The sequence below is a fragment of the Balaenoptera acutorostrata genome, chromosome X (genome assembly GCF_949987535.1).
Source record: "Balaenoptera acutorostrata chromosome X, mBalAcu1.1, whole genome shotgun sequence".
NCBI lineage: Eukaryota > Metazoa > Chordata > Mammalia > Artiodactyla > Balaenopteridae > Balaenoptera > Balaenoptera acutorostrata.
In genome coordinates, this window is record NC_080085.1 from 33,403,970 (window position 1) to 33,431,494 (window position 27,525).

At 40.8% G+C, this 27,525-nt stretch overlaps 1 protein-coding gene across 1 annotated transcript in view; it reads left to right on the top strand.

Moving 5' to 3' along the window:
* The first annotated feature begins 424 nt into the window (after window positions 1-424).
* Window positions 425-27,525, top strand: part of LOC103009523 (cytochrome b-245 heavy chain) — a 36,169-nt gene continuing 9,068 nt past the window's right edge. The window contains exons 1-10 of the mRNA XM_007184055.3: window positions 425-516; window positions 2,486-2,581; window positions 3,977-4,087; window positions 13,241-13,325; window positions 14,001-14,146; window positions 16,196-16,386; window positions 19,866-19,995; window positions 22,464-22,556; window positions 25,026-25,279; window positions 26,125-26,287. Of these exons, the coding sequence (XP_007184117.2) occupies window positions 472-516; window positions 2,486-2,581; window positions 3,977-4,087; window positions 13,241-13,325; window positions 14,001-14,146; window positions 16,196-16,386; window positions 19,866-19,995; window positions 22,464-22,556; window positions 25,026-25,279; window positions 26,125-26,287 (1,314 nt within the window). The 5' untranslated portion in view covers window positions 425-471. The remainder of the gene's footprint in view (window positions 517-2,485; window positions 2,582-3,976; window positions 4,088-13,240; window positions 13,326-14,000; window positions 14,147-16,195; window positions 16,387-19,865; window positions 19,996-22,463; window positions 22,557-25,025; window positions 25,280-26,124; window positions 26,288-27,525) is intronic.

A 27,525-nucleotide genomic window follows, 5' to 3' on the forward strand; every position in this document is an offset into this window, starting at 1 on the left:
AATATCAGCTATCGCAACTGTTATAATCTTTCTCAGCAAGACTGTAAATGCTGCTCTAGGCTGTCAAAAGATATCACATCTATTTAATGTTTTTTCCTAGCCCAAAGTCATGGCTAGTTGGGTGACTTTTTAAAACTTGCCACTTGAAAACCGATCAGTCCAAAAATTAATTCACAGTGTAAAACACCATGAATTGCACTGTTTTTTGCCTCTCAGTTGTAGAAATTAGTTTCATTTCCCACTATGTTTAGTTGTGATTGGATCACTGTAGACTTTTTTTCTGTCATTTTTTTGTGGTTAAAGATTTAAATTTGTTATGGAGACAGGCTTTACAGTTAACCAATGATTAGCTAATTTCTGATACTAGAAAAGGAAACAGATTGCCCCAAGGCTGCTGTCTTCATTTCCTCATGGGAGGAAGAAGCATAGCAGAGAAGAAAGACACACTCTAGGCACTGAACGTCTGCCACCATGGGGAACTTGTTTGTGAATGAGGGCCTCTCCATCTTCGTCATTGTAAGTACCAATGAGAATGAAATTACAAATTCTCTGACTTGTCTGGGTTCTCTTAGAAATGAAAATAGAAGGAAGCTTTTTTGTTTGTTTTGTTTGAGAAATTGTGTTGAAACTGATTTATTATGTGAACATGCATCCATCTGTAAACAGAGTGAGTCCATTCTTCCAAACTTATTAATGGAAAGAATGTATCTGGGGGCTCACTTCACCTAGTTTATTTCTGGAGTTTTTAGGAGTAATAAATTAGCCAGCATTTCACAGTGGGAGTAGAAGACATTTCATGCTAATGATCCTTGAATCTGAGTTGCTTGTTAATGTTTACTCAGAGGCAAGTTTCTCTATTTTTTTATGTATTTCTACCACCTAAAAATGGGCAATTGAAATTTTATACAGTTTTCCAAATAACAAATGCAAGACTGGCTCATGTATGGGAAATTGGCCTTTATTTCAGTAATTACACCAAAAATAACTGAAGTTCTCAATTTTCTTTTTTAAAAAAAGTATCTTCTTTCCTCTGAGGTAAACTTTAGTTATTTGTGAGGTTTTTAAAAATTTAAGGGAAGGGAATTGAAAAAAAACTATCTAGACACATATGTATAGCGTATATATGATACATATTATGTTTAGCTGTATATAAATCAATATAATCTGTCTTGAGAAACAATTTTTGTAAGTAAAGATATGGCTAATTTTCGAACAGACATGATGACTTCTTTAGTTTTTAACATAACATAGATCAACTATTTTTCTAAGATGGTGGTCTCAGCAAAGCAATCATGGACAATTGGGAAGATAGAAAAGTGATTTATAAGTAGCTTTTCCAAATAGCCAATTAAAGCATTACCCAGATGTTAAAAAGAACACTTATGTATGAATTTTTTGAAAGAATTTATCATGAAGTAAATATGACTCTTTGAGCTGTAGAGGTAGAGAGAAACAAGTGGCACAGATAAAATAAAAATCACAAATATTTTGTCATTTAAAAAAAATTAAGCCAAATCAACACTCGAATGCAATACAGAATTGTTCTGAGGACTCCAAGCCGTTAAGTTAATTTCTTATCCGCATTTGAAGAACAGGTTACTCCTATAAAAAATAAGTTCAAATGTATACACTTTTAGCTCTTACCACAGTTTTCCCCAGGAAGTGACCTCTATCTAAATTATACACTCATATACTTGAAAGTGAAGACACAGCTTGGAAGGCAAGAGTAAAAATGACAAGGTTAGGAAATGGAGAAGTGGTTTTAGTACCTTCCTCTTTATAAAGAGAGACTATTCTCAAGCATCGAAGGACATCAAATAGCCTCAAAGCACAGTTAAGAACAGATTGCTACTGTGGAGCTGAAGATGGAGGACTGGGTAGAGTCATCATTTGATGCAGTCAGTGCTTGGGATGAAATGAGCAGTCACAATCTAGAAGGATCTCCCTTTTTAAAAAAAAATCCCATGCCTCTCATTCCCTCATTGATGCTGAATATTCCCTCTTTCAAAAGTGAAGCAAAACTTACCAAGTAGAATTAAGGCCTTGTCATTTTAGCTGATGAGAACCTCCACTAGCTGGAGCGCCATGCTGTGTGGCGGGGAGCGGTAATCACACCTGTGAGAATCAAACGCAAAGTCCTGCTGGTGCAGGGGACAGCACAGGAACAGATTCCTTTCCCTTCTCTTTGTAAGAAGAGTCACCTGCTGTCATCTATCAATCGAAAAGGAGGAGAAAGAAAGGAGGGGAGATAGATAATAACTTGGCATACTGCCCAAGTAGTATAACAATCACGGGGGACAACACAGGGAGGAAATGTTAGTTACAGAGAAGTGTAGTGACACTCTTGCAGGAAGGAGCTGGCTTTGTAACCAGCTTAATCAAAGGCTGTACTTGGGAAAGTCCTGACCCTGGTCTGACTCTAAACTGCTGTGAAATCTACCTGTTGAAACATGAAAACTTCACGCAACCACTTCTGTTTGTGCAGCTGGTGTGGCTGGGGATGAACGTCTTCCTCTTTGTCTGGTACTACCGGGTTTATGATATTCCAGATAAGTTCTTCTACACTCGAAAACTTCTTGGGGTAAGTATAAGTTCCATCTCCCGCAGTATTGACTGGCTCCCATGTCTAATCAGAGATTCTTGTTCCTGTTCCTTTTAACACTTTAAAGAAATATTCTGACCAACCCAAAGAGCACCATCGGCCTCACTCCCTCCATTGCAACCCCCTGAGCAAGAGTCTTTAGGCCTTCCAGTGTGGGACAGACAGAAGTGTGGCAGAGGGTCCCAACAGCATCCTTCCCCTCCCAAGAACTACTGTGCTACTGTTTAGCTTGAAGGAGAAATCTAATACTGACTCCGGAATGGATGGCCAGGTTGGAAAGATCGATCCAGGTGGCACAAGTGGGACTTCCTATATTCTCTAAATCATCCGATTCCTACTAACTTTTGTGCATGAAAAGCCCTGCTCCTAATGACATGCTATGAAATAATCTTCAGGAAATAAGCCTCTCCCTACATATGGAGCCTTTGAGGAACTTGCCCAAAGATCACGTTCTTTGACTCGACTGGCAGAGCAAAGGCCCCTGACTTTTCTTGGGTCCAATAACATTCTCAGTTTCCTTGAACTGCTAGGGCTCTTCTTCATCATAAATGAAAATAAGAAGATAAGTACAATTACGGCTGCCCCCAGAGGATATCATTTGTTACATCATACTGAAACCATTACTTAATAATACTAATTATAATATGTATTATACATCATAGGCATAAATAATTATAACATATAATTACACTACATTATTATAATTGTTGTTAACTTATTCAGGTTGATGCTGAAAAGGATGATTTCCCTTTGCATTTTCCTCCTCCAAAATATGCAATTTCTTTAGGCATTACAAAGAACAATTATAATGCCAAAGCATTACACCATATGAACTTAGTTACTGTTGAGGTTAGTCTATGTGCTAAGAAAATCTTCTTTACAAAGACCTAATTTCTATACTGAACTCTAGTTAATGATATGCATGCTTAAATATTTAGGAGGAAGTGAACCGATATCTGCAACTTACTTGGAAATGCATCAAAAATAAGATGCGTTGATGGATGGATAGAGGGATGGGTAGATGGATGGAGAGATGAATAGACGTGTGCTAAAGCAACCATTGTAAAATGTAAAAGGTAGAATCTTGGAGATGAGTCAACAGGTATTCATTGTGAAATTATTTCAAATTCTCTTTATGTTTGAAAATATTCATAATATTTATTTTAATCTGGCCCTTGCTCCCCACCCCAACATTTTATTCATTTATGATGAAGAAGAGCCCTGGCTCTAAAGGACCTTCCTTCCCAGATAACTTGATATCTCTTGAGTGTGGGCCTCCTGCTGGAAAGCCTGGGGGAGTGGGTGTAGGCAAGTGGGGCGGGCGGTGTCCTGGGCGCACAGGAGTCACCCTGCTTCTTATCCTGCCTTTTCCAGTCAGCGCTGGCACTGGCCAGGGCCCCTGCAGCCTGCCTGAATTTCAACTGCATGCTGATTCTGCTGCCAGTATGTCGAAATCTGCTGTCTTCCCTCAGGGGTTCCAGCGCGGTAAGAACCAACATTTACAAAGTTTGAGTTCCTCAGAATTTCGAAGGCCATCAAGCTCAATGCCCCCTTTTTTATTTTTTAACATCTTTATTGGAGTATAATTGCTTTACAATGGTGTGTTAGTTTCTGCTTTATAGCAAAGTGAATCAGTTATACATATACATATATCCCCATATCTCCTCCCTCTTGCGTCTCCCTCCCACCCTCCCTATCCCACCCCTCTAGGTGGTCACAAAGCACCGAGCTGATCTCCCTGTGCTATGCGGCTGCTTCCCACTAGCTATCTATTTTACGTTTGGTAGTGTATATATGTCCATGCCACTCTCTCACTTTGTCACAGCTTACCTTTCCCCCTCCCCGTATCCTCAAGTCCATTCTCTAGTAGGTCTGCATCTTTATTCCCGTCTTGCCCCTAGGTTCTTCTGACCATTTTCTACTTTTTTTTTTTTTAGATTCCATATATATGTGTTAGCATACAGTATTTGTTTTTCTCTTTCTGACTTACTTCACTCTGTATGACAGTCTCTAGGTCCAAACACCTCACTACAAATAACTCAGTTTCATTCCTTTTTATGGCTGAGTAATATTCCATTGTATATATGTGACATATCTTCTTTATCCATTCATCTGTCGATGGACACTTAGGTTGCTTCCATGTCCTGGTTATTGTAAATAGAGCTGCAATGAACATTGTGGTACATGACTCGTTTTGAGTTATGGTTTTCTCAGGGTATATGCCCAGTGGTGGGATTGCTGGGTCGTATGGTAGTTCTATTTTTAGTTTTTTGAGGAACCTCCATACTGTTCTCCATAGTGGCTGTATCAATAGGAAAAGCAAACCAAGGTTTTGTGAGGATTCCAACCTCTGTACAATATTCACGAGCCAAGCAATGCTTGATTCTCTAGTTTATTTTTATATTATTTGTTGGTGGAGCTCCCTGCGATAGCTATTTAACCTGGAACAGACATTAAAAACAAACAAACAAACAAAAAGAAAACAACAACCAATCAACATATACCTCAACGGTAGCAATAAAGTACATGTGCATGTACACACACAGACAGATATACATCATATGACATATATGTATATGTATATAAACAGAGATTTATGAGACTGATGTGAAATTTGGGAATTAATCTCACAGTGCCATGTTTTTCAAAATTTTTAAGTCAGAGAAAATCTCTTTTGTGGATAATATCCAAAGAAGATGGGATCAATGAGCTATGAGTCACTATGTAATGAATGTGACAGGTGTTATGTCCATGGAATTGAGGAGTTCAGAGCTTTCTAAATGCCCTGGCTCTTTCACCCTCACTTCAACAATCCAGAGAGCCCCTAATATACTATGCTAGAAGAAAAAAAGATTATGTAGGAAGAGCTTTTGTAATCTATAAAATGGTATACGAATTTCTTATTGATATTGTTATACAAAGATGAGAAAAGAGGAACTTGGAATCTGCACATGTACTCAAATTAATACGATACAAAGCAAAATATGATGGGTCCCACAAAATGTTACAAATAAGGAGCTACAGGGGATCCATCAAAGGAGGGGGAAATTATATCAGGTGGCGCAGGGGATGAAAAAAGGCTTCTTAGAGAAGGTGGCATCAGATATGGGCATATAAGGATAAAATAAGCCTGTATGAGATATAAAGGAGAGAGAAAGACATTCTACATGGAGAAAACGGTATGGGCAAAAGCACAGGAAATGGTGAGGAAATCATATCCTTGAGAGTCCTGTGTGATCATGACTTGTGGTTTCTCTTTGGATGTGTTTGCCATTCCTGACCACACCATAGAGGGCAGCTCTTCCAAAGTTAGGGACTGATACCCTGGTGGGACCCATTCCACTGCTCATTAGTGACTAGTAGCCCCTCTTTTTCCTTTTAATACGATGTTCTTTTTATATTAACTAGCTTTTTAAAAATATTACCTATTAAGTAGACGTCATTTATAGTGGAGAGAAGCAAGCAATCTACTTTGATGGGAGTGTAGGGATTTTAAAGGGCAGGTGTCTGAGGTCAGGCTGGAGCTTTGCTGGTAAACTAGGACCTTAAATGTATAGCTGAGATGTTAATACTTAATTGGTAATCGAAGACTAAGTGGGTGAAGGAAAGTGATCTAAACTGCCAATAACAAAACTTGCCTTGAGCTCTGCCTCGTTTTCCCTAGTCTTACTAAATTCACATTGATCCTAAGGAGATTCTTTTTCTTTGAGAACTATACAATACTTGATTTACTAATATAGGGTTAGCAGGCTACAACTAACAGTAGACATTGATTACAAGGATTTCCAAAATCATATTTTTAACCTAAGAAACCACAGAGGTAGAACTCCATTTGATTGAAAAGTTTTCTCTTTTTTTAATTGAAGTATAGTTGATTTACAATGTTGTGTTAATTTATGCTGTACACCAAAGTGATTCAGTTATTCATATATATATACATTCTTTTTTATGTTCTTTTCCATTACAATTTATCACAGGACATTGAATATAGTTCCCTGTGCTATACAGTAGGACCTTGTTGTTCATCCATTCTATATGTAATAGTTTGCATCTACTAACCCCAAACTCCCAGTTCATCCCTCCCCCACACCCCTCCCCCTTGGCAGCCACAAGTCTGTTCTCTCTGTGAGTCTGTTTGTGCTTCATAGATAGGTTCAGTTGTGTCATATTTCAGATTCCACATATAAGTTATATCATATGGTATTTGTCTTTCTATTTCTGACTTACTTCACTTAGTATGATAATCTCTAGGTCCATCCATGTTGCTGCAAATGGCATTACTTCATTCTTTTTATGGCTGAGTAGTATTCCATTGTATATATGTACCACATCTTTATCCATTCATCTGTTGATGGACATTTAGGTTGTTTCCATGTCTTGGCTACTGTGAATAGTGCTGCTATGAACATTGGGGTGCATGTATCTTTTTGAATTATAGTTTTGTCCGGATATATGCCCAGGAGTGGGATTGCTGGATCATATGGTAATTGAAAAGTTTTATTGATGAGCCACCTGTAAAGTACAACATCTGGTATATTGCAGGTGCCCAATGAACATTTGCTAAATGAAGTTCGGAGACTGTAGCTTTTTTATTCTCCCCCCACCCCCTGTTCAAATACTTTCTATTTAGAGGAAGTAAACTCTGAGAAACAGGCAGTGTTTTCACCAGGACAGCCTGTTAAGAAATCCTTGTTACCCCACAGGCCCAAATTGCGATGCCGTTGCGCAGCCATGTCCCATGAGCGGCACATGTTGTAATGGCCACTTTTAGGCTTCCTGTGGCCTAAAAGGAGGGAAGATCCTCATGAGGGTCTCTAAAGACAGGGGTGAAATGAGGCTGCTCTTCAAATTGCAGAGAAACTCAACTCTCTAACCAGAGAGACCTGTATGTCAAAGAAAATATTTTTAAAAATTAGCAGCAAGTAAGATTCTTTTACAGATGGGGTGTGTCCCTCCTCCAGATTTCCCAATCTGAAATGTGAACTGGGCAAAGAACCTTCTATTCTGATTGGGATTAAAATGAGTACACATGCTGTGACTAATGTTGGAAATTATAACACCTGCCACTTATTGAGTCTTCCTAGACCTCACCTCGTGAAATCTGCATGTCAGGCCAGTGAGGTGGGGATGAAATTCATTGAGAGCGTTGGGATTCCAACCCAGGTGCTTGTGCCTCCAGAGCCTGTTCACTTTCCTACATGCCACCTAAACTCAAAACTCTCTTGTGGTGGTCCTATGGTCTTAGAAAGTCCATCGTGTATATATGAATATTTGGGCAGGCTGAATAACCTAGGCTAGAAGTGACAAGGATGTTGTAACTTCAAGGATTTATTAGTAGGCCTTTATGCAAACTTAACAGCCACAGAACTTCAGTTTCTAGTGGTCTTAATCCTTTAGACTTGGCTTTATAATCCTTCTGGTTAGCTGGAGAAAGAAAACCGCAGGGTTGGCCCACCCCAGGAAAAATAGGGGTAAAGACCCTGAGCCCGCTTTGTGGAGGGAAATGGGGAATGGTGGAACTCAGCATACAGAAGTCCCCAGAGAAGCCCTAATAACCTCAACTTGGATGGAAGTTCTAGTCTGAAGATCAGAAAGAAACAGGAAGGCAGGAGAGTGAGCTCTTTTCTATAACCTTATATAGCCTGAAAGTCAGAGGCCCTCAATGTAGCTCTATATCCGACCATGTGGTCCAGGGCAAGGCTCTTGGACTTCCTGTCTCATAGTTGTTGTTTTAATTTTTGTTGTTGTTTTTAGCTAAAAAGCAGGTGAGATAATGCAAGTGTAAGAATGAATATGAATGATATTCTAAAAGTGTGTTAATGGACTAAGCCTGTCAACTAATGAGTTGTCAGTTAACAAATATTTGTTGAGTGCCAACTATATGCTAAGCACAGCGGACATAGAGTGAGTAGAGAGTAAGACGTGGATGAGCCATGAGCTCAGGGAGCTTAGAGTTTTATGGAAGAGATAGAAGATAAACATGTAATTTCAAAATCATAGACAGGGCTGTACAAATCCAGTGGTGTTCTTCATATTTATCGCATATTCTACTGCCACCAGGTTCCAACATTACTGTCAGTTTCTTTGCCTGAGTTCTGTAGATTCAAGGCTGGCTTTTGCAATTTTTCTCAAACTGCATATAAATATCTAATTCAGATTCATTCATGGCACTTGTGGTGAGACCAGGTGTACATAAAATAGAACTTTAAAGTTTCCATAACACCCATGTTACAGAAGCTAATGTTATGCCCCATTAAATATGCACTTCTTTGTTCCATTTCTCCATGTTTTGAGTTTTTTTGCTCTCACAGTTTGAATCGAGCATAGCAAGCTGCCGAGATAACTCAGTAATCTCCCTTGCACTTGAATGTTAGCTTATTGAGATTGGGCGAGGCTCTAGTTGAGAGTAACAGAGGAACTTCCCTCTAGAAGTCAATGGCAAAAAGAAGAGCAGTTGTTTGGTGAGGAAGCTGTTGTGCATGATGGCAGCTTGGGTCATTAGTAGGTGGCTGGCGGTAATTCACAGGTGACTCAAAAGCATAAAAATGGTTTCTGCATGGTAGGGAGGGAGAAAAAAGCCCTGGGCAGTCACAGGCAGCAAAGCCCTCCCTTTCTACGCCACCAACCAGCCATCTTGCCCCCTTGTCAGGAAATGATGAGGAAATTATATCTGGAAGCCCCATATAATCATGGCTTATGGCTTCTCTTTGGATGTGTTTGCCATTCCTGACCACACTATAGAGGGTGGCTTGGAAAAATGAGGGGTTGGTGCCCTGGTAGGACCTTAGTTAGTTCTATTAACTCATTAGTGACTAAGAGTCTCCGTTTTTTCTTCTAATAAAATGTATGTATTTCATACTAAATAGCATTTTTTTAAACCGCCTATTAAGATCAGACTCTTACTGAATGGACCTTGTGTTTACCAAGCACATCTCTCCATTTATCTGGCACGCAGTTAACTTTTCTCTAGCAGTTTGTTCCTCAAGCTGATAAGAGGCATTGAAATCTACTGTTTCATATTTTTGATGATCCATTTTGATGATGATAAGGGTAGAACTATGGAGACAGTGTAGAGACCATGACAAAACCACATTCCTTTTCTTCAAATTCAGCATGCAGGAGCAAGTATCTTTCCCCCCAAAAGTTTCAAAACAATTAGTCTGGAAGTAGAAAAGAAAATCGTTTGGCATGTACAGATATGTGGGTAAATACATCTCTATAGGTTTAGAATAATTGTCTTGGGTTCTAGGACAGTGAAAATGTCATTTAACCAAACAATTATGAAAGGATTGTTAAAAATACATGATATATTGCTCTGCACACAGGACGCTTACCCTCTAGCTGGGGAGCCATGCCATACTAGCTGAAAAGTTAAATAATGATACCAAAAAAAAAATCGAGTGTTTATTAAATACCTCTCAATGAATCTATGAAACAGACCTATGAGGGAATAATTATGATAAATATATATGTGAGAAAGCTGGAAACTGAGCATACTGTTCAATGTCACACAGCTAGGTGGTAGGGCTGGGGTCCAACACAGATATATCTGATCGCAAATTGCTTTCTGACCCTACTAATTCCCATTCTCTCATTCTTGGGACTCCAATTGCGTCTATCACTCCAGTGAGGACTGTATTAAATGATCTATTTCTGTGTAACAAATTTCCACAGACTTAGAGGCTTAAAACAACTCCCGTTTACTAGTTCACAGCTGTGCAGATGTCCAGCATCCTGTTGCTCAGGGTGTCACAAAGCTGACATCAAGGCGTCAACTGGGCTGAATACTCATATGCAAACTTCGGGTAAAATCTTCCAAGCTTATTCTTGTTGGCAAAATTCAGTCCCTGGCAGCTGCAGGACTAAGGTCCCTGTCTCTTGCTGACAGTTACTCTGGGGCTGCTCTCAGATCCGAGATGTATTCCTTGCCATGTGGCCCCTTCCATCTTCAAGCCAGCAACAGTGTATCAAATACTTCTTGCACCTAAGATCTCTGACTTTTAGACCCAGATTTAAAGAGCTCCTGTGATTGGGTCAGGCCCACCCACATAATCTCTCTCTTAAGGTCAATTTGGGATTTTAATTACCTCTGCAAAATCCCTTTTTCCATATAATGTAACAAAGTCACAGGAGTGTCATCCTATCATAGTCATAGGTCAGGTCTCACCCACACTCAAGGGGAGGAGATTATATAAGGTCATTGGGGATCATCTTCCAATTCTGCCTACCACAAGGACTCTACGAAGCTGTGGAGGAACCTAGCAATCAGGAAACAGGAAAAAGATATTTCCTTAAAACTGTAAAAACTACAAAGGAGTAAAACAATATACGGCGCTTGAAATAAACACAAAAGACAATGAGGCTATAAAAGAAAACAGGACAGTCAATTCTTCACCAACCGAAGTGTAAAAGAAGTGATTTCAACCAGGAAACCCTTATTTTGAGAGCCTGAGTCACCGGTGAACAATTTGTTGTAGCTGCTCCTGGTAGGGTTCCACCCGTATTCCCTCTGCACTGTCAGTTCCAGTACATGGGGCAGCTGTCTTCTGCCAGCTCAGGTCATTCTCTGCCTGAGGATTTTCTTTCAGCCCTCTCCTGGGGCAAGCCGGAAATGCCAGGGAGTTGATGCCCTGGGAAGAGCCCTCAGCCAATGATGGATAGGAGTTGGTAGAGACTACCCAAGTTTTCTAACCCCTCAGGTAACAAACCTCTGGGGGCGTATCCTACACAGTCTCCCAGAGTTCCCTGATCGGAGAGCCCGCTGATAAGATATGATAGTGGTAGTTGATGTGCTAATACACCCTTTATTGGTTTCCTTCCCTTCCCAAACTTACTCCCTCTAACCTCACTTTCCAGATAGAGTACTTTCACTTAACTTCTTGTCTTGGTTTTTAGACCTGTAGAATAATAGTGACTGTATCTTTACATTTGGTTTGATGGAAAAGGGAATGAACCTTGAAGACAAATAGTCCTGGATCCCAGCCAATGTGAGAGTTAGCTTTAGTTTTGTTATCTGTAAAACAAGGACCGTAATACTTATCTGGTTACATTAAATGAGGCAATGATTATGGGTAAACTGCCTGGCTCACAGAAGGCACTCAATAAAGCCTAAATGTTTTTTCCTTTCTCTGAAGTCCTCAGTGTCTTCCTTACTAGTATTTCTGCAGTTCCAGGAATCTGCTTTCATGATCCTAACAGCCTGCCCTCCCTAGATGTAGCTGACTCAGAGATAGTGGAGTAAGCACAATTTTCCATGTAATTCTATTTTTTCTATAAAACCAGAACATTTTATTAAAAATAAGTAAGCCAAATATTTAACACCCCTATATTGAAATTGAATATGTTCGGAACCAGGTATTTAAAATACCTGAGCTTTTTGTTTTGTTTTGGGAGTTTTTTGCACTTCACTCTGTTCTCCTTGAAAATTTTCTGAATCTCTATGGCAGTACATCTAGCCTTGGAAACAAAGCATCCAGAGCGAGCACTTGACCACTTTTCAGGAGAACAAAGCTGTGTCTGATTCAACCAGAAACCAGGTTGTTTTTTTTTTTCTCTACTTTGGGCATTGACATGAATCCAGATTCAAACCCACATCTTCTAACATATGCCGGTAGGACAATTACACTAACCAATTGACCAAAATGCCATTTTAATGCCAAGGTAATCATAAAAGGTATGAAATATCAGAATGTTGATATCTCTGGCATCAGAGAGCCTGGGTTTAGACCCCAGCTCTGTCACTTATTAACTATGCAACCTAAGGGAAGGTAACTCCTCTATGCCTTTGTTTCCTCATCTGTCATGTGGTGATAATAATGGTACCTCCCACATAGGATTAATGTCGGAATGAAATGAGTCGATGCATGTAAAACACTTAAAGCAGCTCCTAGGGACTTCCCTGGTGGTCCAGTGGTTAAGACCCTGCGCTTCCACTGCAGGGGGCGCAGGTCCGATCCCTGGTCAGGGAACTAAGATCCCGTGTGCTGCACGGTGCGGTCAAAAATTTTAAAAACAATTAAAAAAGCACTTAAAGCAGCTCCTTGCACAAGTTCTTTGTAAGTACTATTATTATTTTTGCTATGATTATTTTGTTAATGATCTCCCTTGTTATGTTGTCTCTATCAACATATGCAGGTGGACACTTTTTCTCTCCTCTCATAGTGTCTGTGTCCTGGAAGGGTGCTATTCTAAAACTATTCACTTGTTCTAGAACTGTTCACTTGTCTGTGTCCCCATGGACCTTCAGGTCTTTGAGGGCAGCCCTGTCCTTTTAAAATTTCTATGTGCCCTCGTTATTGAATACATTAATCTGAGCTAGAAACTATGTAGTTAGATGTTTTCTGTCCAAATTCATATTTTATACAATTAAGCAATGGATTCCATGAGAGGCTTTTTATGTTAATAGTATGAGAACCTAAAACATTGGTTAAGCCAGCCATGCCACTTATTGGCTGTTTGACCTTGGGAAGATGACAACATCTATCTGAGCCTCAGTGTTCTCATCTGTCAAATGGGTAGAATGATGTAGTTTTAGGGTGGTCATAAGAATTAAATGAGATGATATGTGTCTAATGCCTGGCACAGAGAAAACTTTCTTGTTAACAATTACGATTTCATTCTTTTCCCTTTAATCCAAAGTGCTGCTCAACAAGAATTCGAAGACAACTGGACAGGAACCTCACCTTTCATAAAATGGTGGCATGGATGATTGCACTTCACACTGGTATGTTCATTAAGATATTTGAGATTGCAAAGAAAACTTGGAACCAGAGTGTTCCCTCTAAGATATTTTTAAAATAAGGGATCAGCCTTTGCAGGTAGATTAGGTGGTGATTGGACATGTATTTTTTGAATGAGTTCTGTGAAAAAATATTCACCACTCTTTCTGCCATCCCAACACTAGGATTTATTCCTTCAGGTCTTAAAACTTTTTTCCCTTAGGCTCTTCTGATAAAATCCCAGTGTATTCACCCTTGTACACGCTTTTTAACATCAAAATTGTTTGTTAGTCCACATATGAGAGCTTTTATTCACTCATCTTTTAAATACTTGGTTGAACATGTAGATTCATGGATTTCTTGCAATAACCCTACAAGGGCCATAGCCCATAAGTTGAGAATTTCTTAAGATAGCCCTTATCAGCTAAACACTTTCTCTTTATTATTGTTTATATATATATGTATATATATACATATGTATATATGATAGTATTCATGTGTTTATGTGTATTTTGTGTTATTATTATAATTATTAAGGTGGTGTTATTGGTGTAAGAAGGGATCCTTATCAAATCTCCACTAACTTATCATAGAGTCAGGGGCTGCAGCCAGAAACCCAGCTACAAATAAAATTGTACACACACTTCACCCTCTTTGTTTCTCTTCTCTGCCCTCTTCAGCGATTCACACCATTGCACATCTGTTTAATGTGGAGTGGTGTGTCAATGCCCGAGTCAACAATTCTGACCCTTATTCAATAGCACTCTCTGACATTGGAGATAAGCCTGGTGAAACTTACCTCAATTTTGCTCGACAAAGAATTAAGGTAAGCCTCTTATTTCCTGATTCAGATGTTCTCTAGACCATTAAAACTGAGGATTAGATTTCAGTGAGTGAAGAATTCTACTTGGTCAGAACAATGACAATGACAAAAGTTGACTAACTATCAGAGGGACAATTCTGTAGGTTCTAAGAATGTGGCCACAGAGAACATGTCTCCCACACTCCTGATCCCATATGTAGAGGGTCACTAGATGTTCTCCAGTTTCTTAAAGTCACCTGTAAGAATGTGTATACGTGGAGCCTGGAGTAACACAGGCTTATCCATGGCAATGCCCAACAGTCAAAGAAAGCCAGGAACATAGTCTAGTCGAACAAAGTTGGGTTTATTACTTACTGCAGCAAAGAGACCTCACACTATGAGGAAGTCTGGGGCATCTCGGGAGGGTGTTGAGAAAGGCTCGCTGTGGGACTTGTGTTAGATGATTCAGGAGGGGTTTCAGGAAGCAAGCATTTGCTCTGGATCAGGTATGGTCAGGAATTGGGGACAGTTCCAGCGTTGGGTATCTTAATAATTTTTTCCTAGGAGGCAGAAGAATGGGGTTAAATCTGTAATAGGTCAAGAAGCAGCAGTCACCCATGTTTTTGTCTTGGCTCAGATAAGATTTCAGAGTGGTCTCGTTTTTGTGTCAGTCCATCACAGTGACAGAATGACCTTGTCTGATGTTGGTGTTCTATGAAATTGTTTATGTGAAATTAGGGAACCCTCTGGCTGAGGTGTTAATACCAGGTCAGCCACCAGCTGACATCTGTCAGCAATGCTTTTCCTCTTTCTTGCCTACAACATCTGAGAGGTGGCCTATGTCTGCTAATTGCTCCAGGGGCAGCCATTTGGGGAATCCTCAGGCAAGGATTTTTTCCCTTCCAGCAGTTGCTGAGGCTTTCTACACTCAGAGGGAGAAGCTCTAAGTCATCTTCATGTGCCCAATGGTTTGGGAGGATAGCCGAATCACATCACTCACTATACACCAAATTCCAAACATGTTTCCTTGTCTGTTTAGAACAGATTACAAGAAAAGTTCCATGATTTTGTAGAAATAATTATACTCAGACTGATATTAAAAAAATTTGCCTGGTCTATTTAGGGACAGAATTAAACCACATCAAATAAAATAGAAATTATTTTTCTATAATGCCTTGGATAATTTTTCTTTTACTTGTTCATTGTACAATGATACATAAGGGTGGCAGTGTGAACATATCAAGTGAGCTGACACTGCAGTGCTGTGCCCAGATCTCTTCAGATCACTTTTACTATGTCTGTGCTCCCCTACCCTTCTGTGTGCTTTCACTTTCAATTTCCTGTATTTGCTTTTGTTCCTCAAAGGACTGCCCTGGGGCTACTGGAGTCCCTTTGCCCAAAGTCCCTTTGCCCATATCTGAAAGGGCCTGGATAGCTATCTCGCTGAGCAGCTCTTAACCAATAACTGATGGGTGCAGGCCATGAAAACCCAGCTTCCTTGCCTTGAGTCAGGATAAACTCTAAGGTGTAACTTACCCTCCACAGTTCCGCTGCAGCATCAGGCTGAAGATTTGGCCCGAGATCACCCTCTTACCTGACTCATTCCTCTTTCCTATCCTATTAACCATTCCCTTACCAGCTTCTTCCGGAGCACATTCTTTCTAAATCCCTCACCCATGAATCCTCATCTCAGGATCTGCTTTGGAGGAACCCAGCCTAAGATGTTAGGCATGCACAGAACACATTTACAAACTAAGCACTATGACACTTTTCAAATCAAAGGGAGAAAGAGCTTCAGACCCTTTTAGGACATATAGCTGATACTTTATTTGATACTCCCTTAGAACTATTTCTATGTATCAGTTGATATTTCCTATGATACCTCAACCATGTGAGACTTTTTTAAATTTGGAAATATCTATTCCAATTCTATACCACTCTGTTGGGGGGATGGTTAGGATAATCTAAAGGGGGGATGAAAATGCCTATTGCCTTATTCACTGGACACTTTATGAATAGGTAGCCCTGCGTTTGAGAGCCTACAAATAATGTGTGTGTGTGTGTGTGTTACAGAATCCTGAAGGAGGCCTGTACGTGGCTGTGACTCGGCTGGCAGGCGTCACTGGAGTTGTCATCACACTCTGCCTCATATTGATTATCACCTCCTCCACCAAAACCATCAGGAGGTCTTACTTTGAAGTGTTTTGGTACACACACCATCTCTTTGTGATCTTCTTCATTGGTCTCGCCATCCATGGAGCTGAGTGAGTATTTAAACTCCAAGGCCAAGTATTTTATGTCCATCAGTTTCCAGATGTGGTGCTCTGTTAGAGGCACCGTGACTTCCCTGTCTTTGTGTGGTCAGCCTGTCTGCTGAGGGAGTATGAGGGGAAAACAGAAGTCACTCTGACAGAAACCACTCAGCACCACTTTAGTTTCTGGTACCCGACTCGTAACTATTCATAGTGCGGTTATTTATAGCAAGCTTGAAAAATACACCAAAGTTTTGAATATCTTTGCAAGCATATGGAAGGCACGCTGAGAGTGCTGGCAGGGTCTTGGATGTCTCCAATGATGTTTCCTGTGGCTTAATCCCTAGAAAATTAGACAAACTCCCAAACCAGAGAGGTTAATGATTAATCAGGTGAAAGGGTTTGCTGTCGTTCAATGAGTTTTTTTGTTTGTTTAATTTTATTTATTTTTGGCTGCGTTGGGTCTTCGTTGCTGCACGTGGGCTTTCTCTAGTTGTGGCGAGCGGGAGCTACTCTTCCTTGCAGTGTGCAGGCTTCTCATTGCAGTCGGTGGCTTCTCTTGTTGCGGAGCACAGGCTTAGTTGCTCCACGGCATGTGGGATCTTCCCGGACCAGGGCTTGAACCCGTGTCCCCTGCATTGGCAGGCAGACTCTTATCCACTGAGCCACCAGGGAAGTCCCCGTTCAATGAGTTTTGATTCAAGCCAATCATTCACTGATTGCCTACTGTGTATGAGGACCTATCTCAGGCACTGCGGGGAATACTAGAAGGAGAAATACATGGTTATTGCCTTCCAGCATCCTAACATAATAAAGGGAAAAGCTAGCTTCTATTGAGCATTTGTTACAGACATGAAATGTTTCTTTTAATCTCCAAAAGGTAGAGATGCTCTTACTATCCCCATTTCCAGGGGAAATTGTAGACAAGGAAACAGACTAAAAAAGGTGAAGTGTGTAGCCAAGCCACTACCAGTTTATCCGTGGCATAGCTGGGGTTGGAGACCAGATGGGCTAAGGCAGGCCATGATGAATGCTCTCATAGAGACACACGGTGCCTGGATGTGTGGTTGGGAGAGTTTGCCTTATTGGGACCCTTCTTTCATACCAGGCTTCCTTTTTCCACTCTTTCACACTAGCTGATTCTGCCACCTGCACGCAAAAGCAGGCCTGGGAAGTTCCCCAGTGGGTATGGGGCTCCAGATAACTAAGGGTGGAGGAAGTAAGTGTCAAGGCTCAATGACTCTGGTCTGAGTCAAGTCAGCCTAGAAGTGGCTGAGACCTGAAAAGGGGAAGGGTGGAGAGAAGCAGCCTGTGGCAACCCCTCATGTGCATTCTTTTTTTAAAATTTATTTTATTGAAGTATAGTTGATGTACAATGTTATGTTAGTTTCAGGTGTACAGCAAAGTGACTCAGTTATACATATCCATTCTTTTTCATGTTCTTTTCCATTATGGTTTATTACAGGATACTGAATATAGTTCCCTGTCCTCAAGTGCATTCTTGATTGACTTGCTGACCCTGACCCCTGGTCATCTCTTTCTAAGCACTGAAAAATCTGTGTAGACAAAGACTCTCTTAACTCTCCTAAAAGCATTTGAGTATCTTTAAATGGGACTTGGTCATCATCCAGCTGTTTCAGAAAATCCTAGAGAAAAAAAAAAAAACCAACTGAATTTCTTCCCCTCTCTAGCTTAGTAATTCCACCACTTTACGTTTGTATAGTTTCATAGATATGTATTTTCCTCTGGAGCAGGCAGAGGAGATATACGTACCCCGTTCTCCATCTGAGGAGAATCTGCTACTTATGCTGGTTGGCTGATTGCTCGGTCTCCTGGCTAGGTAGCCACTGAACTGGGATTAAAAGCCAGGTTTTCTGACTTCCGGTCCTGGCATTGAGAAGAGAAGGAGAAAATCAGATTTTTTTTCTATCACTTTCTCCCCAAGTGAACTTGAGCATTAAGAACTTTAATAGTTATCATTTGTTGGACGCTGACTTTGTGTCTGGCGTTTTATATGCATCATGCCAATTGATTACTAAAACAAACTTTTAATGAGGAACTGATACCTATCTTATAGCTGAAGAAACTGAGGCTCAAAAGAAGTTAAATAACTTGCCCAAGGCCACCAAATTAGCAAGGGGTGGACGCGGGATGTGAAACCAAGGCTGTCTGGCTTGGGCCCAGAATTGCTTTCATCAAATCATTCTGCTTCTAATTACCTGGTCTCTCTAAGCCTCAGTGTCCTCATATGTAAACTGAGAGTACTAATACTTAACATTTCAGGCCTGTTATCAGAATTACCTGAAATAATTTGTGTACGTGCTTTTCCCAGGCTTGGCACATGATAGATGCTCAATACATGGTAATTCTCTTCCCCAAGACCTAGGGATAGAAAGCGATGGTTAGTGACCTTGAACTAAAACATCCTCTGAATATACCAACTGGCATAATAAATTTTAGGTCCCCCAAACAAACTTTTACAAAGGGCCTTCTGTGTCTCTTCTTATTATATATTCTGAAGACCTAGTCATTTATGTTCCTTGAGGTCAGGGACATGACTTACTCAACTTTGTGCCTCCTTCCCTCTGTTCCCACTCAACCTGCATTGTCTTATGTTTTAGTAGTTGCTCAATTAATATTTATTGAATTGAAGTGAATGGGCTCCGAGCACTTCAAGGGACACACCATCAGCGTTGATGTCTGTGAGAATGGCATAATCTCTACAAAATTAAGTCATCTTAGGTGGATTTCAACGTTTTGGTTGAATTTAGACTATTTTGAAACAACAAATAAAGGATTTGTACTAAGCCTCAGGGCTACTGTATACGGTTGTATGGGTCGTCAACTACATAAGGGTGCCTGGCCAAGGGGAAAGAAATTAGCCCATGCTCTGCTGGCCAAGCTCTTGCCTCTAGGACTGTCCTCAAAGAGGGGGCATCTTGTTCTAATTTGCACAATGGTACTGTATGGGCCAGCGGTTGCTCTGTTAGATTTGCAGTTTTTCTCTTTTTATTTGTTTGTTTATAAACGAGAATAATACTTGAAACAGAAGCACAAATGTTGCCTTTCAGAAAACATGTATTGATGATCCAAAACTTACCCTCTATAATGTTACATATAAATATCCTTTGTGCCACTGTACATATTTTTTTTCTTTTTCTTTTTTTTTTTTTTGGCCACGTTGCACGGCATGTGGGATGTGGGATCTCAGTTCCCCGACCAGGGATCGAACCCGCACCCCCTGCAGTGGAAGCGTGGAATCTTAACCACTGGATCGCCAGGGAAGTCCCCATATTTTTTTTTCTATTGCTAAAGATCATGCATTTTCTTTCCCTTCCTCTAATCTATTTGGAGGGGGCAAGAAGTATTACTTTTGAGTGAAAAGTACAGGACCCATATGAGAATACTAATAAAAATATGTCCAGAATCTCAGAAAACTAAGAATTTAATCTCTTGTTTCTAAATGGTCTGGACTTACATTTCCTCCTCAGGCGAATTGTACGTGGGCAGACCGCAGAGAGTTTGTTGCAACACAAGCCAAGAGAATGTTATCAAAACATCTCACAGTGGGGAAAAATAGAGAAATGCCCAATCCCAAAGTTCTCTGGGAACCCTCCTATGGTATGTACAATTCATTGTAGCTACTATAGTTTCATTACCAACAATCTTCAAACTGTGTCTAAGAAAGAGATACAAATGTCATAGAGTTGTCCGTTATGAATGTCATGGAACTGCTAGGATGTTATAAGTATCCAGTGTTTTTCTGCTATGCTTATCGTCTAGAATTAGTTCTTGAAAAGTAAGCTTTACATTAGTCTGTTATGAACATCCTGATATAAAACTTGGAAAAGTATTGTTTTTTAAAGTGCTTTTGGGTTCAAGAAGTTCTACCTCTTCTCTTCTGGTTGTGACGGCCACAATAATACCAGTTAATGATTTTCAGAGGGATTCCATCCTGAGCTGAGTTGGAAAGCTCAGATTATGATTTATAAGGAGTCAGGAGCCTCTTCAGATTCCAGGAAGTAAGACTTTCTATACACATAGGGCTGCCATTAGGTATCAGGAGGTCCCGTCTATGAGGCCTAAAGGAGGCTGCAGAGCCAGGTTCATGCCAATGGCCCTTCATGGTAGAGCAGGAGTGTGGCAAGGATGACCAAGGGGAAAGATGCTGAAATATTTACCTTTTGTTGGGAGCTCTGAAGAACTCCGTTTTGTTTATTCTCAATATCTCCGTTCCATAGAGTGAGCAGTGGACCCTGTGATCTTCATACCTTTTCCCCCATTGGCAAGCAATATACTTTATTGGTTATTATGCTAGCCATTGGTATAAAACTAAGCAAAAATCAACTTTTGTACAGGGCTCCTGAACAGGATGATTATTTTGTCCTTAAACACAGTATAATATAAAGGCAAATTTCCCATCCCATTTTCTCCTTCCTTTTTTCTGACTCTCATAATATAGGAGTACTCTTCCTCTAGAAACTGCATGCTGTCTGGGGACTCAACATCTTTCAGCATCCTTGCTCATTAATGAAAGCAAGCAGACACATCAGTGAACTACCCCCACTACATGCAGACATCAAGAGAAAGGATTAAAAGGGAACTCTATTGCAGGTCCTCTTATGAGCTGGGGAAGGCACATTTCCTTGAAGACAGCTGAAGTCAGAGTGCTGCTACCTTCACAGGCACCTACCTCAGAGGAGCTCCTGGGTTTCTGGGGAGATTAGAAGCGATGTCCAAGATCTGGCTCCATTCAATGGGGCCCCAGGTGGCAGCCAGGACATAGATGGATGATGCTAGACCGTTTGAAAAAACTGTCCCATGAAAATGAAGGCCAGTAGGAAAGCATTTATGACTTCCGGGCAGATATTCTTCAACTTAGGCTGGAGATAGGGACATTTGGGTGTTCTCAACTTCCAACAATAACTTTCTTAAAAAGTTTCATAGAAAGATCATAGGAGAGGGCTTCCCTGGTGGCGCAGTGGTTGAGAATCTGCCTGCTAATGCAGGGGACACGGGTTCGAGCCCTGGTCTGGGAGGATCCCACATGCCGCGGAGCGGCTGGGCCCGTGAGCCACAATTGCTGAGCCTGCGCGTCTGGAGCCTGTGCCCCGCAACGGGAGGGGCCGCGATAGAGAAAGGCCCGCGCACCGCGATGAAAAGCGGTCCCCGCACCGCGATGAAGAGTGGCCCCCGCTTGCCGCAACTGGAGAAAGCCCTCGCACGAACCGAAGACCCAACACAGCCAAAAATAAATAAATAAATAAATAAATAAATAAGAAAATCCTTTAAAAAAAAAAAAAAAAAAAAGAAAGATCATAGGAGAGACTATGGGAAGCACTCTGGGATTTTTTTTCCCTCTTGGAATCCGTTCTGGAATGTTGTATTTTAGATGATATTGACTTCTAAAATTCTTTGCTACTTCAGATATTCATCTAGGAACCTAACTGACTGAATCCCAGGATGGATCTGTTTGGCCTAAATGTTTTTGTATAGCCAGTAATGCCACAGGGTAATTCCAGTGTTCTGAAACACTGCAGATTCTGACAAGAGAGAACCCTAGAGAAAGTGCATTGCATAGCTCCTAGAACTTGCCAGGATATTGGAGGAAGAGCTAAATTCTAGCGTGGAATTTCTCATCTTGCAAAGAATGAAGCTTTGCCTATGTGACCAAGAGAAAGTAATTGCAACGTTGCATTAAAAATATGATGTTGTTGAAATGCTATCCTTTAGAGAAATGTTAATTCTGAAACCAACCTTACTCTGCTGTAGGGTTATTGCAACTCCTATTGCGACAATAGGAGGAAATCCCATTCTTGTGGGCAGTTCCTCTTGGGAAAGTTTCATACTGTAGATATAGTTCCCCAATGTGGCCAAGGAGAATGTTCATTTTTACTGGCTCAAAAATTTATTTTAACTTTAGATATTTTCATGCATTCCTTTATAGAAGAAATTTACTAATCTATTATGGAATATTTAAACAAACCAAAATAGGTGAACTTGACTTCTAAAATGTTTTGTCCCCATGAATCTTTTATCAACTACTGCCCCTTAACACATCCTTTTTTCATTGTTTGCTCTGATTACAGACTTGGAAATGGATAGTGGGTCCCATGTTCCTATATCTCTGTGAGAGGTTGGTACGGTTTTGGCGATCTCAGCAGAAGGTGGTCATCACCAAGGTATTGGCTGGGTTAGGAATTACTAATACTATCTAACTGTATCATGGACAAGTCTATCCAAGTTCTCTATATCATTGTCAGATCTCACTTTTACTCTGTTTCTTTTGATTAAACTTAGGGCAGAGAGATGACCTACAGTTTGTTTCAATGTACCTAGCTTGATAATCACATGATTGGGCCTTTTAATTGGGGAAACTAGAAGTTAACATTTTCTGTTGAAAAGTGAATCCAAATGTTTTGTGTAAATGAATCTGTGTGTGTGTGTGTGTGTGTGTGTGTGTGTGTGTATGTAGAGGGGAGGAGCATAGAGAGATGATGTGATTAGTTAAGAGTAAAGAAGCAAAAGAGGTGAGTTCAAAAGGTCATGCACTGAGCCTTAAAATATTCAGATGCCAAAAGAACCAGGGAACCAAGGGCAGGTCTGGTTGAGATGGAGACAGTTTCCCAGGTCCTCTTTACCTCCTTCTCTGTGCTTTGTATGCAGTCACAGAGTATCAGAGTTAATGTACTCAAAGTCTCAAGCGAGCTAATAACTAAACTGCATTTAGATTTGAGTCCGCTAACTTCAAGTATATAGTGGTTTTGCCCCACACGTCTATGCTGCTTCTTATCACTAAATAAATAAATATCCAACTAAATAAATAGAAATGGAATCGCCTTATTATAGTTTCAGGAAACATCAGACAGGACTATTTTTATCAAATAAAATTTAATTAAGTTCAGTTCAGAAAGTATTTACTAAAAGCTTACCATGGGTTGCTTTCGCAAAACACACAAAATCTTCCACTCCACCACCCTAGCTCTTCTTTCTTGGCCTCTGTGGAAGGTCATAGTAAAGTTAGTCCTGCAGGCATTGGAAACCTTGAAATATAGGAAGCCACAACAGTTCTCCTTTTATGATATTTATATTGCACTATGAGAAAAAGCCCAGAGATCAGCAAAAAGAGCCACCACAAAATTTCCCTTACTAGACTAGAACGAACTAACCAGACAAGTATTTCCCCTAAGCCTATTTCTAAGGCAGACTTGTTTGCCTGTGAAGAAAATAGGTACTCATTTTCTTCTCATGTAAACACACATAAGAAACAAGGTACTATCCAAAAGTATTCTGGTGACAACGCTGTCCACTAGTGCATTTTATTCCCTTCTATCCCGATGTTCCCTGTGGTAGCAAAATTGCAATATGGTAGAACTCATTCTCACCACACAAAATTGCAACGCGAGCCACATAATTTTCAAAGTCATTTTCATCAATTTTTATGTTCTGTTTCAAAAAGAAGCTCTACACCTCCTTATTTCAGTGATGAAGGGAAGTTGGTTACAGCCTTGTCATATAAGTTATATTTGACTCACAAGTTTTGGAAATGCTTGGCAATTTTTCTTAAAAGGATTTCCTGTGGTCCTACTCCTCCTCACCCGGTGAAAAGAAAAGCTCGTCTATATCAGTCAACATTAGGAAGCTGCTATTTTGTTTCTATTGATTTTTCTTTCCTTTGATGTCCCTTGGTTTGTTTTCAGTTGCACATATAAAGTCCCTCTAAGATCTCAGGAATCATCAAAGAAACATATTACTTTCTATATTACAATGAAATCATTTTGTTAAATTATTTACCAACTTACCAGTTGATGGACATTTGGACTGCTTCCAATATTTTTGCTATTGTAAACAAAGCTGTTATGAACATTCAGGTACATGGAGAAGGAGGATGGCAACAGGTGGGTGGGGCCTGGCTTTGGGAGAGATGGATGGTGTATTCCCCAGGTAGGGAGAAATGTATAAACAATGCATGGAATCAGGCAGGTTCAAGGTGGGACTTGGGACAAAGACAGACCAGCACCTTAGGCTTGGTTTGGGCGATGTTGCTGTATTACTAGCCAATGGGGTCTCCTTCTGCTTCTGTCCAGCTGCTAAGGCTCTTGATCATCCCTTGGGGAGATAGGAAGGCTGAGCAGGAAACCACCTCTTCTTTCTGTTTCTAGCAACTGCCTTGTCTTCTTAGAGAAAAAAAAAATCACATTAAGCTGGTGTCTTAGGTTGGATTCCCTGGCAAAGACTCTGAGACAGAGAACTGCATGTAGAAGGCTTATCGGGGCATGTTCTCAGGAGATGAACCTGTAAAAGAAAAGAAAGGCAGGACTGGGGGAAGGAAATTGCTGGCCCGAAGTGGTTGCAACTGCAGCCTCAGCTGATCCTACAGGAAGTGCTGCAGCTGCGATGGCCCCTGGGAGTTGTCCCAAAGTGAGGACAAGGGCCAGGCCTTTGGATCCCTGCATCAGCTCATTGTTGGCCATGGGCTACAGCCGAGGGCAGTTGCCAGTGAGAGGCAGGTTTGCTGGAAGAACTGCTCTGTTGGCCCTGAAGAAGGGACCTGGGTGGGGCATCTTAGCTCAGCCTTTTATCCATATGGATACTGAAAAGGCAAGTACTGGGGGAAAGATTCATTTCCAGAGACACATTTTGTTCCATAGGTGGTCACTCACCCTTTCAAAACCATCGAGCTACAGATGAAGAAAAAGGGATTCAAGATGGAGGTGGGCCAATACATTTTCGTTAAGTGCCCTGTGGTGTCCAGGCTGGAGTGGCACCCTTTCACCCTGACCTCTGCCCCCGAGGAAGACTTCTTTAGCATCCATATCCGCATCGTGGGGGACTGGACGGAGGGACTTTTCAAAGCTTGTGGCTGTGATAAGCAGGAGTTTCAAGATGCCTGGAAACTACCGAAGTGAGTACCAAGCGCCTATCACAAAGGTGCATGAGTTCAGGAAAAATGTCACTCTACTAGCTCCTGAGTCTGACAAAACATACAGATTCTACAAATATAGGGAGCTATCTCGGTGTTCCCCATTTTATACGTGTGCTGTGTTTATGCATATATGTATAAATCTTATATGAAATATAAAATGTTTGAATCAAATATTAATCATGGATATTCCCCAGTGCCTATAAATTTGTAAGGGTCAAGGCCAAGGTATATTAACTTGCAATCAAAGCTATACTTAAAATTTCATTGGTGTATGTTATTTGAGGGTAAATGCCAGATGTTACTCACTTGGCCTCCTTCTTCCCACACGCCTAACATGGTGTCAGGCACTTAGTAGATGCTAAAGAAAAGTTTGTCAAATAACTCAATGAATAGACCAACATAAAGTAGAGATATTAAATTTATAAGATATTATGACATGGAAAATTCTCACTTTAATGTGCAGTGTAAGCAGGAATTTCAAGTGTGGGCTCACCTGGCAAGAGACACAGAGAGTCTTTGTGTTTGTGTGTGTGTGTGTGCACGCACGCATGTGTAGTGGGTGAACGGGGGTGGGGACATGAAAAAAATACCCCTGAGAGTTACCAAATGTTTTCAGTTAGCTAAAAATTCCTCTTCTTACTTCCAACCCCGATGTTCACACTGAGTTGGTTACTTGAAAGCTATCTCACAGAACAAAGTGTCACATCAATACATTGTCCCAGTTTGAAGTGACATGTTGCACACCTGCAGTGGTAATGTGTGCCCCATCCTCCTCTGAAGAGCAAGGTATCCGTGTAACTATCTCCCCCCATGCTTCCCTCCAGGATAGTTGTTGACGGGCCCTTCGGCACCGCCAGTGAAGATGTGTTCAGTTACGAGGTGGTGATGTTGGTGGGAGCAGGGATTGGGGTCACGCCCTTTGCATCCATTCTCAAGTCGATCTGGTACAAATATTGCAATAAAGCTCCCAATCTGAGGCTCAAAAAGGTAGGTTCTTTTCTTTTTCAGAGGGCTTGGAGCATTCATCACAGTCTGCCAAGTGAAGCCCCAAAGAACCTTCAGGGCAGAGGCTGGCAGAGACTGGGGGAAGTGAAGACAAGTTCTAGGTGGTTTCAGAGAGGCAGGCTTTGCACAAAAGGGCTATTTGATAAGTCAAAGGTGCTTCTGGGAATTCCCTGGCGGTCCAGTGGTTAGGACTCGGCGCTTTCACTGCCAAGGGTGCTGGTTTGATCCCTGGTCGGGGAACTAAGATCCCGCAAGCCATGCGTGGCACAGCCAAAAAAATAAACAAACAAACAAATAAATAAATGTGGTTCTGTATAAGCAGGCCTATTATTGAAAGTACAAATATACTGTATTTGTATAGCATTACTGGAAATTCAGAAGAGAGTTGGGAATAGAAAGTATTCACAACCCCAGTCCAGTAGTTATCCTTTTTGTAAGTTCTCTTCCAACATGTTTACATATTTTTAGAAAGCTGTATATATTGAGTATGTACAATTTCATGTCCTGCTTTTTTTTTTTTTTTAATTACTTGGAAGAGTTTCTTTTTCTTTTTTTTTTTTTTTAAAGTCCTTCAATCAGTTATTTATTTATTTATTTATTTATGGCTGTGTTGGGTCTTCGTTTCTATGCGAGGGCTTTCTCTAGTTGCGGCAAGCAGGGGCCACTCTTCATCGCGGTGCGCAGGCCTTACACTATCGCGGCCTCTCTTGTTGCGGAGCACAGGCTCCAGACGCGCAGGCTCAGTAGTTGTGGCGCACGGGCCTAGTCGCTCCGCTGCATGTGGGATCTTCCCAGACCAGGGCTCGAACCTGTGTCCCCTGCATTAGCAGGCAGATTCTCAACCACTGCGCCACCAGGGAAGCCCCTGTCCTGCTCTTTTTAAAGCATATAATATTTTTCAGTGTTGTCACAAGCTTGCTAATAATCATTTTCGATGATTCTTTCATGTTCCATTGAGAGGATAGAATAATTTTTCTATCATCTTATGTTAGATATTGACATGGATTCCATTTCCAGCCCCCAGCACATTTATTTGTAGGGGGAGGGCAGGAGACGTGTCCTTTCGTGACACTTTTGCTTTTTTACTTTCTTATGGCTGTCTCCTCAGAATAAAGTCCTGGGGGATTTTTTGGTTACATGTAAGTTTGGTTTCATTGCCCAATAAAGGACATCTTTAATAAAGCTTGAGTCATTCTAATAGCTGTAGAGATAACCTCTAA